Below are 18,893 nucleotides of genomic sequence, written 5' to 3'. Positions count from 1 at the left end.
GTAGCGTGCGGCTGACCCCCCTCATCCTCCCACACACCTCCACTCGCAGAGGAAATGTATCACTTAAACCAACTGCAGCTCAGCTCACAGAACCTAATGAATCTGGACTCAATTTTACGCCTAGCTGCCTTCAAACCGACACACACACACACCCTCTCCCTCTCACACACACTTAAATAGGCCCGCCGAGACGGCCTGGGCGCTCCCGCAGCAGGGCGGTGGTCTTTGTTGCAGCAAAAATTGGAAAAGTGTGATTACGCCGCTGATTGGCAGAAGAGTCTTTTCTCGGACTTTTCCGTCTTCTCATCAACACTTTATTCTTCCTTTTGACCCTCCGGAAAACTGCAAACCTCCCGCTGTCGCAGCCCCGTCTCCTCATGGATGCTCGTCTCTTCCTTTTACTCCTCTGAGATCCAGCCGTAATCCCGGTGTTTTCACGACTTGGAACGGAGGACTAAGAAGACGCCGCTTGTGATGGTTTTAGCTATGTTGGTTAACAGCTAATGCTAACTGTTGCAACCTCATCAACCTCGATGTCAAAGATCTCTAAGCGGAGCTTAATTGATCTGTCAGGGTTAAATGTTATCTTTAAACTATTCTATCATCAGGAAAAAAGAAAAAAAAAGCTTTCCCTGCAAACATCATCACAGATGGATCCAAAAAGGCTTTGGATGATACTCCCACTCTCACCTTTGAAATGTTCATTTTAGAGCCACACTCTTTAGTTTGGTCAAAACAAACTCAGTAAAATGTCCCACCTCTTGACTTTTGAATGAAAAGCTCTTAAAAAAAAAAGCGAAAAAGAACTGACATTTTGTGTAAGAACCATTGAAATGATTTTGATTACAGATGGTCTGAGAGGAGAGCCGCCTTTAAAACACTTCCCTTAAAACGGTGTGTGTGAGACACACCAGCCAGTCACACACGCCGCTCCGAACAGGCATTTCTCTATTAAGATATGTAAATTTATAATCTCTCAAAAGCCCATTTTTCCATCAGTTTTTCATTCTCTGGTTCTGTCAGGCTCTCTCCCGCCGTCTCTACAGCCACGGGGACGCGTCTTTGTCCCCAAAGGCCAGTCATCGGGCGCAATTACCGTCGGAGAATTAGAGACAGGTGCTGCAGTTAGCACCGGCGCCACGTAGGCACAAGTTTTCGGGTTCTGCTCCGGTTTGGGCCTCTCTGCATGTCCAACCCCGGAGCCTGGATCCTTTGGCGTGCACGCTCACGCACACAGAGCATGCCAACTGTTACAGTCGCCCAGCCAGGATGACCATGTGTTGATGTATTCTAACGTCTCCGTCGCGGCGGCTGGACTTTGGACGTCGCGACACCGGATCGGTTGGGTTTCTGGCCCCCGAAACCCAAATCTACACTCGCTGAGATCATTAGAATAACCCAAATAAGTGTTCACACATGCCCACTCACACACCTCCTAGAATCAACACAATAATTGAAATATTTTCAACCTGATTACGTCTGGCCTGCTGGCTAGGTCTGTTGCTAGGGCTGTGCACCCTGGTTGCTAGGGGGAGTAAATCATCTGGCATTATTTGATTTCTGCTCCAGATATGAAGCCGTTACGCGGCGATTAAATGTCTCACAGCTTCGACACCTTGAGGGAGGAAAAGAGCGAAAAAGAGAGAGAGAGAGGTCGTATGTGTGTGTCTGGGGGGGGGGGGTGGCAAAAAGGCCCCCCATGAGAAGGAAATATGAGAAAAGGTGAGAATGATGATGCCTAAATACACTGTGTGTGTGTGTGTGTGTGTGTGTGTGTGTGTGTGTGTGTGTGTGGGGGAGAGGCAAAGAATAACAGAGTAATAAGGATGAAATGTTTTCCTGCACTTCCTCGTCTCGGTTGGCTGTTCTTTCCTCCAGACGACTGGCAGGTCAGTGTGTGTGTGAATAGCGTGTTGATGCTAGCATACGTGTGCGGCTTCCGATGGGGCCGAGCCGCAGCCATCCTGCGGGTGCGGGTGCACTCCGGAGCGCTTTGCAGCGTGTTGATATGGAGACGTCTGCAGTGTCGCCACGAGGGCGACACGCGGGATCTGCGGGCATTCTCACATGTTTATGAAACACAAATGGAACCGAGAGCCCCCGCCGGAATGCACGTTCTAACGCGGAGGTTGGCGGAAGATTAGGGGAGTGGGAAGGTTCTGGTCCAGTTGAGGTTTATGTTGGGCACCACGGAGCTGCAGCTCATCGTTGCTGCTTTTATTTCCAGAGGCCGACTTCTCTGCAGAACATTCTGGACCCTCAAACACTTCACTAGATTAACCTCCTCCTGTTAGTGCTTCTGAGCAGTGCCGCTAATGTTTTCTTCACTGTCAAACAGTCGTTCTCCTGCTAATGTGCAGCAGTCGTGAAATGTGTCATGAGTTGATTGAGTGCTGTCCAACATGAGTGGAGGAGACAACAGGGGCAGCAGCAGCAGGAAAAGGTGGAGGACAGACTCCAACAGGGGTTTGAGGCAGCGAGCCCTTCTGACAGGAACGGGAATACAATACAGCTGCTTGGTGAAAACAGTCGGCAGAGGGAAGGAGGCCCGTTAGTCTCCAACCAAGGGGGTAAAGATACAGCTACACTGAGGAGGAAGAGCAGGGGTGCAGCTAAAACATGAAAAGCAAAGTAAAATGTAAAGGAAACTGTTAAACATAGAGGTATTTAACTTTAAGATTCTACTACAGTTTATTTCAGGCCTCATAAATATATACAACACTGTGGTGTGTGTGTGTGCGTGTGTGGGTGTGTGTGAGTGTGTGTGTGTTCTTAGCTAATTCCAGGCTGTGTGAACAAGCTGTCGATGGTGAGATGACAAAAGAGACAAGTGACTGTTGCCCCACTTCACCTGAAGAGCCTCCAGACCGTTTTATCTGGAGTGCCTCAGATGGTTCTCCGTTTGATCACAGAACCTTTTCGACACGTTTCTACCCACGTCCGGGGGGGTCAAAGACCCGTTTGGTTGTGGGCAGTTTTAGCACTTTAAAGTGAGCAGGGAGGCGGTCCTAGCGCGCGAGCGACTTGGCGACTGACACCCGGCTGCAACACAGCCAGACCGACTTCGCTCTAACAAGCTTGTTGACCTCCCGACCTTGTGCTAAGCCTGGCCCTGATGTGCGAGCAGGCGCTGGCGTCCCCTCGAGATCGGACATTTTGACTGGAAACGTGCGACAAATGTACATGTTTGAGTCAAACATGAGGTGAAACCCTTGCTGGGAGCTGCTGCTTGTGCTCATTTCATACGTCTCATTAGCCGACCGCTAGCGTTGGCGCCGCCATGATGCCACCAGCTTGTTTATGCTCTCTTCCACTCCTGTAATATTAGTCACACTTTGGCCTGTTGGCGGAGGATCCTCGTGGGTTTCCAGCGGAAAGTACACCGCTGTAATTGCCTTAAACCTGTTTCTCCCTTCAACTAGTCAATATGCTCGCTGTGTGTGAGGGTGTGTGTGTTCCACTGGTCAATAAAGCGAGCGCTGAGAGGCAATTGGTTGTTTTTCCTCGCCTTGACACGTTAAACGCAGTCACACTTCAGGAAAACGCAGTCAGGCAGGCTCACGCCTGGGCGCGCTCATTACGAGGCTGTTGGCTAAAACGATATCGATTCTGTCCCGTTTTCAACTTATTTTCCCTCATAACCCCTCAGAGCTCAACCTCGCTCGCCGAGAGTCTCTTAAATCACGCCCACATGCAAAGGGAAGCGTTTATTCATAAGTGCGCGCTAATAGAGACGGAGCGTTGTCGTAATTAGCATTTGTTGACCCGAATGACATTTAAAAAAAGATAATGGACAATTTCCTCTGAGTTGTTTACGCTCGTAGAGCTGATTTATTGTCTCTGTGATCAGTCGATCATAGTTGGTGTTCTAATTAAATCCAAACGTCAACGTTTAGCTGCTGCTAAATAGTCCTGCTAATGTTTTGTGTTTTCTCCAAACAGGCCAGTTCAGTTTAATTCCAACGGTGCTTTTACAAGGGTCAACCCCCCCCAGGCCCACGATCCAGCTGGGTTGTCTGTTCAACCAGGTAGAGATACCATCTTTTACCAGGGATCCGTTTCCTTTGGGAAAACTGGGTTTGACAGAAAACCCGGATGGATTGGGACCTTTTAGGACTGGGATGATGACCTTTGAATTGGAGAAAACCAGAACTTGATCCATTAACATGTGTTTTTTAGATGTTTAGCTACTGAAAGACACCGAGCATGTTATTTTACAATATATTCAGTTAAAAAAACTGAATATGGTAAAATTCATGGCAACTTTTCTGTAATTTCCTGCCTTCTCTGCGGCTTCCTCCACAGTGACGATTACTGATGTTCCTAATTGAATCTAAGCCGATCTGCCAGGAAGTCGGAGGGGAGCGCTGTTTGTTGGAGGCAGGACTGTGAGCTGCAACACCCTCACAGCGTCCAAGAATAAATCATTAGTGTGTTTGGCTCCAGAGGAGACGGAGACAGCGATGTCATCATTCACGCCAGAGTCAGATAATCTATTCAAATTAGCCGGTGCGTCATCAGACTCCTGTTTATGTTTAGTTTTCCACCTATTTAATTCCTTAATTAACCAAAATTTAGAAAAAAAACTCCATTTCTTAAGCTATCAACCACCCCCCCCCCCCACCCCCCAACTTCCCCACTCCTACCTCTGTCTTGCTGCACGCGGACATCGAGGCGCTCGCACGCACATCTGGAAACAGCGTTTAGCGCTGGTGGAGTCTCCGGAAGCTTTCACACTTCATGACTCATTAACCTGCAGGCCTCCTGTGGAACAGTCCAGGGCAGGGGTGGGGGGCCGAGGGGGGAGGAGAAGGATGGACAGAGAGGGAGGACAAGTTGGACACGGGCAGGAAAACAAGACGGTTCGAAGGGGGACAGCCAAGCTCGATTTACACTCTGATAAATAAGGGCTCTATTCAGGTTCTCACTGTGAGAGTGTGTGTCTCAGTGTGTGTGTTTGTGTGTGTGGGGGGGGGGTGGTTTGTCATACACTCATGTGTGTTCAGCTGTTCGTCCTCTGATTTGTCACCTGATGCCCTAAAAGAGAGGTGATACATGACTGACAGCTGCAGGAACCCGAAGTCCGAATCCTGGAGGAGAAGCCACCCAAGAGGAGGAGCTGCGTTTATACTTTGGACAAAAAATGGAAGATCTGTCAGCACATCTGGACCAGCAGGGACACATGTGGGTGAAGGATGCGGGTAATTAGCCTGTGGCAGATTTAATAGAAGGTTTTTACAAAGAAAGATCTGACTCGTTGTTAAAAAAATCAATATGGAAGACAAACAGGAAGAGCTGTGAAGAAGTCCAACAAATGTGTGTGTGTGTGTGTGTGCGTGCGTGTGTGTCCAGGGTTCCCGTGTCCAGCCCTCTGTGACTAATGTGTCTGTAAGAGGAGTTCTCCTAATGAAACACTTTTCCCGGAGTGATAATTACACCGGTAGAACGAAGGACGCCTCCGGTTGACGTGTGAAACTCGGCCAACTGAAACACAAACTTCCTCCTCGGAGTCTGGACGGACTCCCGGAACACCGACAGTACGAGCTGGTGTGAGATACAGAGCAGCCGGCACTTACCTGAGCCGAAGCGGCTGCTTAAATCCTCCATTTACATTTTATATCTATAAAAATTAGATTGTGTGCCACCGCCACCCCCTCTGGGTTGGCTCCTCCCTCTGATCTCTGTCATGTCTGACTGGCAGCCTGTTCTTCTGTCTTCAGGTGTCACCGTGGTTGAAATCTCTCTGAGGGGCTGGATGCAGATAAGCTGGAGATGTGGATAAGCCGTGACAGAGCCCGGGTGAGTTAACATCCCCCCCGTACGTTGCAGCGATACCCAAACATGCCAAAGGTTCCCGCCCTGAAGAATGTGGTTGAATACATCAGACCCAGACCTGCAGAACAATTCAATTATCCCGCCTTCCTTTGATCAGTGTTTGATATGCGTTACATGGGCGCATCCTCGCTCAGATTTTACGACTTAACAGTCGGGGCTTTTCCCATTAATTCTCGACACACAAAGTTACAATTTGCGCTCTGGGATTTATTGAATAAATCTGAAAAATATTGGAGAATTGCCCTGGGAGCGGGATGGAGGGAGAGATTAGCGCGGCTGAAGTTTCTAATGTAAACTGTTGGGCTCGTACGAGCTGGGATCAGACACGTGAAATGTTTAATTCTGCGCTTTAATAGATTATTCTGCCTTTTTGGAAATGTGGGAATGCCCTCGCGAGGTTCCCAAATCCCTCTGTTTTTCCCTGCCCTCGCTTCGCCGACGACGCCCCGACGAGTCTGCTGTGATTTCCGTAAACATCGTCGGGGTTTTCCAGCTGGCAGGTTTACAGGCGACGTCTGGACCGACGGGCGGCTTTGGCCGCCTGTTCAGAAATCCTTTAAAATTCAGGGATTACCGCCCTCTGGGATTCTGGGACATGGCGGCCCTGTCGGCTTCGCGCATCAACATCATCGTTTCCGTGCAGCAAACACGAGAGAAACAAACAGCTGCGTTACGTCGCTTGTTCAGAACGGCCGGTCGAGGAAATAATGGAGGGTTTTAACGAACGGGAAGACGCAGGAGGCAGGTGGAGTTAAATCCGCTTGTCATCGTTCCAAATAGCTCCGCGCTGGACGACCTCTGGAGATACTTCACACGGACAGATGACGATCAGGGAAAATGTTCCGTTGTGCGTTGTGGGTCATAAAGTTGTCCTACCAGTACGGAGCTGGTTCCCTTTCATAAAGCAGCGGTAGTAAAAGGCTTCCAGACCCGTGTAAACAGCAGAGACGTGAACTCACACTCTTTTATCACACAGCTCCACAAAGGCCAGATTTAAATATGTTTCCTGCGTCATTGTGCTTTTTTAAATCAATGCAACGGTGATTCTGCTGAGTCAGCACAAAGGTTTCGGTTTGTTACACGGCGAGGCCTTTCTGCGTGCATGTTCTGGCCCCCCTCTAAATTGCTCCAAACATCTGATGGTGCTTCCTGCTTCTCCTGCCCTGTTAGAATTCCCCCCCCCCCCAATGACCCCAGTTAAATGGTCATTAGCAGATGATTGGAGGGATACGTACAATAGCGATAGCTGCCTTGTTTGCTGTCCGTTACGCAAGCGCTAACGTGACTACGGCGCCGGCGTCTGGCCAATCAAAGCGTATTGATGATCGATAGGCGCTGTGGTAGTTTGGCGTGTTTGAATCTCTGGTCAGGACGTGTGTCTGTCACCTCCGTGCTTCACTTAACCCCAATCAGCCTGTACCAGACCATTTATTGACCAGTTTACTGTAGATAAATAACACACACCTTCTGTCGGTCTGTATGTGTCTGATGCTGAGTCGATGCGACACCTCGGGGATGGCCCCGGTGAAGATGGGGGGGGTGCGAGCAGGGGCGAGGGAGGGAGGGTGGCGTGCCAGGCACGCTTCTCGCCGTTTTTTTCTCTTAAAGGAGAGGTGTGTGAAATAATACCCGCTCATTAGGAGCAGGCCGGCTCTTGGTTAATTCATCCTGGACTGTCACGGGCTTGTGTACGACCCCCGGGTAACACATAAATCACTGGCAGAACCAAGCGGCCGAGCGGCGAGCGCCGTGCCCCGAACGCCGCTGATTTATCAACCAAATTACTGCGAGTCCTGCACGGCCTCCCAACACTTTGCCGAGGAAATCACCGACTAACCCCTGAGCGAACCGATTTATTGAAAATCTGTCCCCCTCCACCTCCACCACCCCCCGCCCCCGCCCAGCCCCACTTTCTGTGTCACTCCACTCATCTCTCACTGACTTAATTAAAATCTATCCCGTTGGCTCGTTGGCATTTATTACAACCAGTGGGCTAATGAAACAAAGAACACGACAAAACCAAAGCTGCATTGTGCCCATAAACGTTCATTAAACCACAACACACTCTCTCCCTCTCTCTCTCTCTCTCACACACACACACACACACCATGCAGCTGCTGCCTGTACAGGCCTACTTATTGTCATTTTAACAAGGTAGGATAACTCGGGGACGTGTGCATGTCACTTGTTTATGATTTTGCCTCTTCTGTGTCCTCCTGAAGGCCTACGTGGTGACTGTGGGCCTGCATTAATGAGCTAAATTAATGAATCTCACATGTTTTATGCAGAACGTGAACTCTGTGTTTTCTTTTGTTTCCCAGGTCAGTCGCCTTCAGGTACACTAATGAATCAATATTTTAGGGAGGTTCAAAGGCTAATATTGCTTTTGAAATGTGTTTTTATTGCCAAATGACATTCGGTGAAGAACTTAAGTCTCTCTCCTCATTTAGAGTCATTGAGGATAAATTAAACCACTTCTGTTCTAATCCAAACCTCTAATTCTGTCTTTTCTTCAGCTGGCCAACAGAATGTTTTATATAATTATTGTAAAAAGTAAAATTAGCAGCTGTTCTTGGGAAAAAAAAAATCCTAGAGAAAAATTCTAAAAAGAAATCTGAAAAGAACACAGAATATTGAGAAAAGGGTGTGGGAAAACATCTATAAAATCTTTGAATCCTGCACTGTTCTAAAAAGTCATAAATATGTTTAGATTTCTAATTTTCCATAAATTGGCCTTTCATTTTCCCTAATGACACTATTGTAAAACATCAATTATTTTACAAGTTTCAATGCTATAATTGCATTGCACAAATAGAATTGACATTTTAGGGATATATCAGAAGTTTGTTGGATAATCAAGGGATTGAGATGAATATCTGGAACATTTTCCTCGTTAAGGGCAGAACATTGTGAGGTTTGGTGGATCCTAGAGCTGAGTTCTGTGCAGAGGAGATGATACCAGAGAGGGGTGGAGGGCCAAGGAGGGGTGGAGGGCCAAGGAGGAGTGGAGGGCCAAGGAGGAGTGGAGGGCCAAGGAGGGGTGGAGGGCCAAGGAGGGGTGGAGGGCCAAGGAGGGGTGGAGGGGCTTCCTGAAATTACACTGAAATTAATTTGTTTCTATTAAATGAGAATAACACATATTGTAGAACTCAATTAACGTCAATTAATCATGTTTCTAAATTGCTCGGGAACAGAACCAGTAAAGCACCTTTTCTTCTTCTGTGGTTTCTAACCTCAGGGTGTTTTTTTCTCTGCTGTTGGAGGTTATATGCAGCCACTGGACTCTCTCCTCCTCTCCTGCGCCCCCCCCCCCCCCCCCCCCCCTCTTGAGAATTGGAAATGGGGGGATGGAGACGGAGGATGTGGAAGGTGCTAAATTAGCTGGCTGATCCGCGCTCATTGCCGCATACACATCCCCCTATTACCGCGCCGCGCCGCCGCTTAATATTCCGGGCATGGCGGGCGCGTCTAGATAGCAGATTTATCAAATGGGAAAATGAATGTATGATGATCAGTTAAATTGAAAATCAGCGCCCGGGTGACAGGCCGCGCTGACACCTCGGTAATTAGAAAGAAAAATGATGGCGTCCGAATGCATAATAGAGCAAAAACAATTTACGCTTTCCCCCCACGCCGTAATGATCGCGCGCTCAAATTGAAAATTTCTCCCGGTTGAAATTGAATTCATAAAGTGTGATGCATGAGCGGCACGGACCCAGCGGGGGGGCCGCCCGGTCCAGGCTCCCCGTGATCGATTGGTCGTTTGTGCCGGTTGCCAAAACACCTATCTCCCTCCCTCTCTCTCCCTCTTTTCTTTCCTTCCATCTCTTCCAGAACTCTTTTCTTTACTCACAAAGTGTGTCTTGCACGTTTTGACACCGAGGACCAATAACAATTCGTCTTGGAGCCATTTGAATGATTTATCACCCGGGTCACGTGATCTGCCTGAGCAGGCCTGCAGAGGCCTACCTGTGCGCGGGGACTCGGTTCTTAATTCAGTGATAAATTTGCGTGAGGAGACAATGTAAATGTAGGATTTGTTGTCATTTTATATAAGGGCGCAGACGAACTGTTTGGCCATCATCTGCATCATTAAATGGCCAATTTATGGAAATAAAGTTCCTCAATTTAAAGGTCTGTTTTCCCTCATTGTCTCAGCACACAGAAAGGACTTTGCCAGAGGGGATCAAACCTATTTCTAATTAATCTCTCTCTCTCCAAACTGAGCGCTTATAATGGAGCGGTTACCTCCTTCTTCCAAAAAGGCAGAATAAAAGTGGGACTTTCTCACGCCGCGCACGGAATGAACGATTTAATGTGATTGTTTCGGTCGAAGGGGACGTTTCCTGAGGCCTAGTGGGAAAATAATGTCCTTATGAATTAAATAATAGGGTTATTACTTTCATTGATTTTAGCTGTCTGGGAATTTAGTGTTCAGCCTCGGTCTTAACCCATCCTCCTCCTCCTCCTCTTCCTCCTCCTGCTGCTGGTTTTCCACTCCCTGCGCGTCCTCTCCTCTAATTATTTTCCTATAAGCCTCCCGATTCCTACAGCGCAAATAGCAGAGTCACCGAGTGAAAATTATGTAAATATTATTAAAGGGACTCAGGCACGGAAATTCATTTTAGGTCGGCGCAGCAAAGTAAAGCCCTGTCCCTCGGATCCCCCTCAATTTATTTGCAAATAAAGGCGCGGTGACCGGGAGGGATCAGGGATATTTAGCCGGGCTGTCAACACTGCTCCTCCGTGCGCGCTGGCTCGCCAGAATTAATGCTTTTAATAATTGGGAATTCAGTTTCCGGGGAATTGGTGGCGTTTACACTTCATAAGCTAAACACTCCACCCCCACCCGCCACTGCACGAACTCGCGCGTGCCTTTTTTTGTCGTCACGCGCATATTCAACTTTCTTTTCACGCTTTAAAGAAATAGTCCCGCCAACAATCGGTCCAAAAAAAAGTATTAATCTAAGCCTGGCGCGTCACCCCTCTCCCCCAGTCCTCCCCCTATCTTTATCAGTCTCCCTCCGCCCTGAGGGACCGGCGGTCCTATTAGAACAAATGACGAGGGGCCCCGGCGCTTTTGTAGAAAAGGCGCGTGGCAGGCGGGGCGCGCGCCTGTCCTATTATGTGCGACACATGATCAATAGGACGATAACGCAGCAACATCAATATAAGCGACAGAACAATGAGGGATATCATCGAACATCTATCTTAATATAGCCGACTACAAGGGCCGCCTGACAGCCGCTGCAGCTCATGAAAATTCCGCCCCACGAATCTGCCTCCATCTCCGCCTCCCATAGACTATGCGCACTCACGCACGGCTGCAAACACGCACACATCCACGACGCAGCTGGCGCGGCTATTATTTTCCCATTTCAATTTGACACCCCTGCCTTTCATGCTAATTCTATTATTGTAGGAAGTTTATGTGATTCCATATCACTGGAAATCGGTAATGTCTAATAACCCTTTGGGCTGGGGGGGGGGGGGGGGGGGGGGGGGTGGGGGGGTGTCTCCAGACCCGCGGCAGCCAGTGGGAAAATAATTACTTTCATATCAAAACTCAGCAGGAGGTGCAGGGTCCTATAGCCCCCGGCCACTAACCTCATTCCAACTCGGCCTTTCAAATGAATAAATTTGTTAAAGCAATAAACACAAACAGGCAGACGGACTTGAGCCTCGGCTTCGACTCCGCACGGACGTGCAGGGGGAAAAAGGGGGATTTATCCTCTGGAAAACTCCAGCTGCCCTGATCCATGATCCTGCCACCCCCTTAAACATGGCCCCAGACAGACAGTAAATCCATTTAAACAATACTTTTTTTTTATTTATCAAAACGTTTACATATAAATAGCATTTTCTCATTTTTACAGTATCTGAGGATTTTTGTTGTAGGTTTTTTTAAGCCTAGCTTTTGTTACAAGAATGGACAGATAACCTGTTCCAAAAGGTGTTGAGGAGGCTTCCCGGGGGGGGCGGGGCTTCTGGATTGATCACACACTATGATTAAAAAATAGAGGCGGATTAAGTCTCCTGATTCCTGATATGTGTCTCAGCAGAGCTTTGGGAATGTTTGGACAGTCTGCACGGTGTTCCTTTGTTTATGTTTGCTCCTCGCAAGTGTTAGTCCATATCAACATCCTCTCCATCTGTTGCCGGCGCTTCTTGACAATCTGTCTCAAGACATTCTGGAGACGCTCGCTCCTCTTTTGCGCGTAACTCTTGGTAGCCGTTGTTGGCGGCTCTGGAACTCTTCTCGTCTTCACTGTCTGCGGCCGGGATGGAGATCAGTCTGGCCTGACCCGCTTCTGTGTTTGACAGGGGAGAAACAGGAAGTCGTTCCCCTCCGCCGCCGTCCTCACAGTCCTCTGCGTCTGCTCCATCCGGCCTATTGCTAATGTGTTCCCGGTGACGCCGCGCGGAGCCGCTGTCCACGTTATCCGAGTTCAGCAACTTAGGGATGAACCCAGAGAGGTCAGAGGAGGTCGGGCTGCCTTCGGCGCTCTCGCACCTCTGTCCCAGTCTAGAAATGCTGCTGTCCTGACAGGGCGAGGCCTTTAGGGCCGTTTGGGGCACTAGAAAGCCCAAGGGCTGATGGGTAATGGGGTAAAGCAAGAAGTGGCCTTTGCCCACCAGCGTCCTGGATGAGGAGAAGTCCAGTTGGGATTTCCTACGTGGCGTAGCGTCAGAGAGGAGGCTCTCAACGCTGAAGGGGTTGCGTTTCTGCAGCGTGGAGGACCTGGGCCCTCCGGGGCTGGAACTATGTGTGCTCTCTGGAGAGATCTGCTCTGGTTCTCCTGGAGTTCTTTGGTTTTGATGGTTTTGTAATTGGCTGAAATTGTGCCGCGTTTGGTCACAGCTGGATTCTGTTTGATGTCCCGCCGCACGTTTTGCGGTGGGAAGTTCAATGTGAGTAGTCCCGTTATGGCTGGAGGTCTGCTGCTCGCTGTCGGTGAACTGGGAAACGCCGCTGTCGCTCTCCGAACCCCCGGGCGTGTGGAAGCTGTCGCCCGGGAGCAGTTTGCCCTGTGACTTCAGTAGCTTCCTCTCCTGCTTCCGCTTCTTCTTCTCGGCACGCTCCTGTTCCCGCCGCGCGATCTCCTCGGGATCCATGGGCTCACCGCTGCAGGTGGTCGGGTGGGAGTTGTGGGCAGGCCGCCCCGGACCCTTCTTTGTATTCTCCTTTTTCCTCCATTTTGCCCGTCGGTTCTGAAACCAAACCTGCGCACAAACACAGAAACAGCAGGAATTTAAAGAGATGTTTCCCCGTCACAAAGTTTGATTTACAGTCCGACTATAGTAATCACAGTTTAATTGGTGGATTAATTCATAGATTATTTTTTTTCATGCTTGAGAGGATCATTAACATTTTTATTGGTATAGGTGTGCAAACTTTTCATTTGCATTACTGTTAAATAAATGCCACTTTATCTTTAATTGGCTGAATTTACCTTTAATTAGTTTAATAATCAGAGGTAATTGTAATGTCACTCATCAGCGTATTAATAATGGATACAATAATCTGAGTCTGATGATCAAAGGGGACCTTTTGTGGAGTGTACCTCTGTGATGTGGACATAACCTGCTTCAGAGCTGAATTAAAAATCATGGTTCAGGTTGTTCAGGTTTTTTTGTTGTTTTGGGACATTTTGTTGTCTTTCTTGAGGTAAAACTAAAACTGAATGAAGTACACTCGACCAAATGCCACCTTGGACAAACATGCACCTGCCACGATGCTAAATCAGCGTCAATGTCTTTATCAGATGCGAAAGGCAAAACCAGCCCGCAAGTCCAAACGAATGAAGCCCCCTTTGTCATCTGCGGCTTCTTTGTTTATCCTGCAGCTCTGAACATCTGAAGAGTCCATCAGGTTAATGGGTCACAGAGGTGGACCAGCAGATGCACACATGTGCGTGTTAATTACCAAAGAATCCGCGTAATGGCCAGCTCCACCAATTACTGCCTTTAATTAGACCGCGGCTAAAGCTGCCACATCCCGTGTCTGTGTTCTCCCACCCTCGCTCCTGCGCTCAAACACATCCCGGACACTCTTCCCTCCGCAGGGGCCCGCAGAGGCAGGTTCCCCCGCCTCTGAGCTCTCGCTCCCCGGCCCCTGGGCTCGCTGAAGGCCGCGTGTTCGGCGCTGATAACACCATGGAGTTCACGCGCACGCAGCAGCCGCCAGCATTGCATAATAAGGACGGTGCACCGACATCATGCGCGACAATGGTGCGTCTTATGAATTGTTAATGTCGGTTATATCTTTCGCTCCCACCAAAAAATGACGATAAAGGCGCTTTAAGCTGCTTGAGGGAACAATAATCTGAGGTTTAGGAGCGAAATCCCCAAACAACATCCAGCAACGAGCTGTGCTTCCGTCCTGCTTTCACAGATACTCTGAATATCACAAATGGGTTTAAATAATAAACCCACTCTGGCTATTATTGTCGTTATATTTAATCAAAGAAATTAATAATATTGTTATCGATAATGTGATTGGAAGTGATTTGTTTTGTAAAATGTTAATAGTTTTTACACATTTAACGAATCCTATATGTGTACATAAGAAAATCTTGACTTTTGAACGAAATATCAGAATAATTCGATTATAAAAGCGTAATAACGAATGGTTACTCCTTGGTTTGTTCAGCGAATGGCCTTCTTTTTATTAACCAATAAATCAATGCCTCCATGCATAATTCAGGAGACCTTTTATTGATGCTTCGGTAATTGACAAACAGCCCCCTCAGCGGGCTGCAGGCCGCAAACGCTGGCACCGTCTGATCAGCTGAGGCTTTATTTGTCGTTTTTAAAGTCTGATGTTTACTTCATTTGAAAAACCTTGACTTCGGCGATGATGCGGGGTGGTTACCTGTACTCTGGACTCCACCAGGTCGAGCCTGAGCGCAAGCGCCTCCCGCATGAACACATCTGGATAGTGGCTCTCGTTGAACGCCTTCTCCAGCTCCTCCAGCTGCCAGCCGGTGAAGTTGGTCCTGGTCCGTCTCCGTTTACACCCGGGGCTGTCCTTATCCAGGTCTCCAGAATCTGTGTGTGCGTGTGCGTGGGAGAGGGAGAGCGCCCGGTTAGCGTCACTAGACATTTAATATCGAAAAACACGACCTGTGACTCACTTTAGCTTTAAAGACGCCAACAGCAGAAATGATTAGCGGGATAAAATGATTAAAAAGATAAATGTATAAAGCTCTAAAATATCCTAAAGTGATATTCAAACTAATTGATAATATCGTATTAATGTCGTAATAAAAACAAATGTCACCGCCGTTATTAAAATTAATTTTAGGTTAAATAACCTCGACAAAATATTAGCTCAGATGTATTAAACAGGCATTTAAAACACGCACAATGCTCCGTAAGTGCAGAAGCCTAATATCAACACGCAGGGTCATGATTCAAAACATTTAAACATTTTTCACGTTTAAAACGTCCAAAATCACATTAATAAGATTCCCTCTGGTCACGTGTCTCCCCAGGAACAAACAGCTAATATTAATAAATGATTAGATTACTAAAACATGCAGGTTTACAGCAAATACTATTTTTTCCCTCAAAGAAACAAAATAAATGACAGATTAATAAACATCTCAATAACGGTCAATTCAGTTTTGGCCTCATAGCCAAAAAAAACCAAAATCAATAAAATTTTAACCTTAGTGTAAAAGATATTTTTAATATTCTAGATATTTATCAGCCTGTTTTGTTTGCTGATATCCTCAGACGTAAAATGCGTTTAATTCATCCCGTAAATCTCTAATAAACAAATCTTTTTTTCTTTTTTTAAATTGATTTAAAAACATTGTCGGGACATCGTCAGACCTCACCGGAGAGTTTGAACTGCTGACTGTCGGGTGACAGCAGCGGGTTGGAGTTGACCACCGAGGCCGAGCAGGAGCCGTTAAGTAATCCGTCTATAGAGAAGGGGACGGCGGTGGCGGACTGCAACTGGTTCCCGCTGGCGAGCTCGTAGACGTGCTGGTGATGGTGATGGTGGTGGTGATGAGGAGCGAGCGGGTACGGGAAGCCCACCAACCCGCCCAAAGAGCCTCCAAACTGGGCGTGAGGATGCTCGAGTACCCGACTGTCCATGCTCGGCTGTTCGGCTGTGGCGGGGCCGAAGTGAAGCTGCAGTGGGGGAGGCAGTGTGGCTGAACATGCAGTCAAGAACCAAAGGGAAGGCAGGCAGAGGAGAGAGGAGCAGCGAGGAAGAGGAGGAGGAGGAGGTGACGGCGCAGGGAGAGGTCGGAGGAGCCAGGCTGACGGCCGTCTCCCGCGGCCACGGTGCGGTCTCTGAGGCGCTGGAGCTGCGGTCCAGCCGAGGTGTCAACCCTGCTCCTTCAGTCCGCGAGCCAGCTCATTAGGGCTCCTCCATCTGCGCGCGGGACCAATAAGAAACGCTAATCGGCCCGTGACGTCAGAGGCGCGGTTAATGGAGTAACGGAAGGCAGAGCGCGAGGAAGAAAAAGAGGGAAAGGTTTCTCTCTGCCCCCCACCCCCCCCTCCTCGCTTCGATCGCTAATTACACCTGACGCGCTCCTTTAATTCAGCCCAGTCAAAACAAAGGAGGCGGGGCTTAGCGGGCGGGCGCAAACAACCAATCAGTGATCGATACCTCGCGCGCGCCTCACTTTACGTCTGCTTTGTTTTTGTCATATAAAATCCTACTTCAGTAGAAATCACTGTTTTCCTCGTGGGCGCCCGTGTCCTTTTGCGTGCGCGCTCCCCCCGCGCGCGTGTTTTACAGGGGCATTCAGGGGCAGATTGATCCAATAACAGCGCCTTTATCACCTCCCCTTTTCCCGAGCTGTCACATTGAATTTTAAACTACAAGCCTCTCCACATCTCGCTCTCTCTCTCTCTCTCAAACAGGAAACCAGGAAACGCATGCGCAAGTGCGTGTGTGTACCTCAAAGTACAAAGAACAGTTACTTTTGTGCAGTTATTTTAGACATTAAATGATTACGCAGTAAAAAGCTATTTTCAAAAACAGAACACATGAAAAAAAGAGGGTCTCACCCCCCCCACCACACACACAACCACACACAGACACAATTTTAAATATATATTACTAAAAGGGTTTCTGATCAAATGTTACACCAGCAGTCTGAGTTCAACTTACAGGAAACGTCATTAGCATAAATGAATCCAGTCTTTTATTTGCTCACACAATAAAATAAGAGCAGTCTGGACAATCTTAAAGACTTTACAAGCCTAAAATCTGCATATTAATGCATCAACATTTTTTTTTTAATTTAATATTTAAAGCAAAAAAACATGACATTTCATACAGATTGTCAGCGTTGTGCTTTACATTTTGTCAACTAATTTTGCTTTAACAACATATTGTGTTGGATCTTTCATCATGAGACCTGTCAGTCATCTGTTATTGCTTCATCAACTTTGTTTGCCTCAGTTTAACATCAAAAATTTCAACCTATCATAAAAAATAAGGTTTTATCATATATGTTGGAAAAACATTGAGATAAATTCAATTCGACTTTATTGATACAGTTTTGATTGTGTCACCCTGAGTTTGATCTCTGAGCAAACAACAGTGGCAGGAAAGCCTGTCCTTTACCAGGAGGAAACCCCAAGCAGAACCAGGCTCATAAATTAAGGATGTTGAGAGTCAAGACTCATCCACATTTACTTTAAGATGTGATTATAGTTAAACATCTTCTGAAGTAGTTCCTGGGGACCATGATAGACAGAAGCAAACCAAATTTTTCTTAAATCAGGCAACAATTTCCTTTTTTTATCTGGAATGTATCATCTGCGAAGACAGCCGCAATTAAAATTTCAAGTTATCCGATCAAGTTAAGGGCTCCGACTAATGCAGGGGAAATGGTTCTCGACCTGAAGTGTGCATTGGAAAATGAAAGGCCTGGGACCGGGCGTCTGTGGATGGAGTGATGGAGAGAGGTAGAGATAGAGAGAGAGAGATTATACATATAAATTGTAAACGGTGTCGCAGGGGCCAAATCTTCCCTGAGGCGATGACTGCTTCATTTTGTGTTGAATTTCTTGACATAAAGCCACCCGCGTGCTGGTGAATACTGAATGGTAATCAGAGCTGGTTGAATAAGTGCACCCCCCACCCCCACCCCCCATTACTGTGAATTAATTCGACTTTATTTATCCAATTTCTGCAGCTGACAGAATGTTAATTTGAGTCGAGATTTCTCTCTGCTGTTCTGCCCGCGACCCACAGCCCAGGGATTGGCGAGTTGTAATAACCTGAATCTTTCACCACAAGCTCCGATAATTGTTACCTTATTAGCATGTAAATTGTTTAATTAATATTATTATGAAGAAGCGTATAATCCCTCAGTTACTTGACCCCCAGTCCGCACGCGAGCAGGCTCTCTGCATTTTAATGTCTGGCTTTTAAACAGACTCTTTACTTTAATGTCAACCGATTGTCGGACTGCCCCCCCCCCCCCACATCTTGGTGCAGCTCAGAGCAGCTTGAGAGGCACCCTTGATGTCCCTCCCTCTCCATCCATCCTTTCTTATTCTTGTATTTCTGATGTACATTATTTCCCTGTGTTTTCAACATCAAACCTTGCTGCCTTCTTGTCTTTTGCTGTTTTTTCTTTTCTACCAAGACACCCCCCCCCCCCCACACACACACACACACACTTACCCAGTGGCCATGCAGCCCAACACATGCAGTGCTGGATGAAAAGCAGCCCTTGACATGGGGTCCTCAGAGACCGCAGCATTTAAATTCTCTCCTTCCTTCCTCTTCCAGTTTTTCCTTTCGTCCCCCTCCGTGCACGAGTGACATTGTCAGATGCTTTAATTAATTTGATAATAACACGGGCGACTCGTGTGCACGGGCCTGGATTTGGCTCAAGCTGTCCTCATCTGTCCAAGCAGCCACAAATGCAGACAGGAAGAAGAGTTGTTGCAGTTGTCAGAAATGTTCATCAATATCCCCAGTACACCCAGTGCAGCACATTTTATCCCTCTTGCCACTCACCGGCCCCTGGAGCTTCACCTCCTCTGTTTGTCTAAACACTCTAAAATAGCCG

At 47.6% G+C, this 18,893-nt stretch overlaps 1 protein-coding gene across 1 annotated transcript; it reads right to left on the bottom strand.

Annotated features, from left to right (window-relative positions):
* Positions 1–11,648: 11,648 nt before the first annotated feature.
* Positions 11,649–16,570, bottom strand: LOC101077202 (homeobox protein unc-4 homolog). Its single transcript, XM_003972374.2, has 3 exons — positions 15,681–16,570; positions 14,711–14,886; positions 11,649–13,059 (listed from the first exon to the last, which is right to left on the bottom strand). Exons 1-3 carry the CDS (start codon positions 15,943–15,945, stop codon positions 11,962–11,964), a joined length of 1,539 nt encoding a protein of 512 aa, XP_003972423.1. The 5' UTR covers positions 15,946–16,570; the 3' UTR covers positions 11,649–11,961.
* Between the last annotated feature and the right edge of the window lie 2,323 nt (positions 16,571–18,893).

Source organism: Takifugu rubripes, chromosome 17, assembly GCF_901000725.2.
Source record: "Takifugu rubripes chromosome 17, fTakRub1.2, whole genome shotgun sequence".
Taxonomy (NCBI): Eukaryota; Metazoa; Chordata; class Actinopteri; order Tetraodontiformes; family Tetraodontidae; genus Takifugu; species Takifugu rubripes.
Note: the sequence above shows the minus strand (reverse complement) of the source record. Positions and strands in the feature narration are given on the sequence as shown.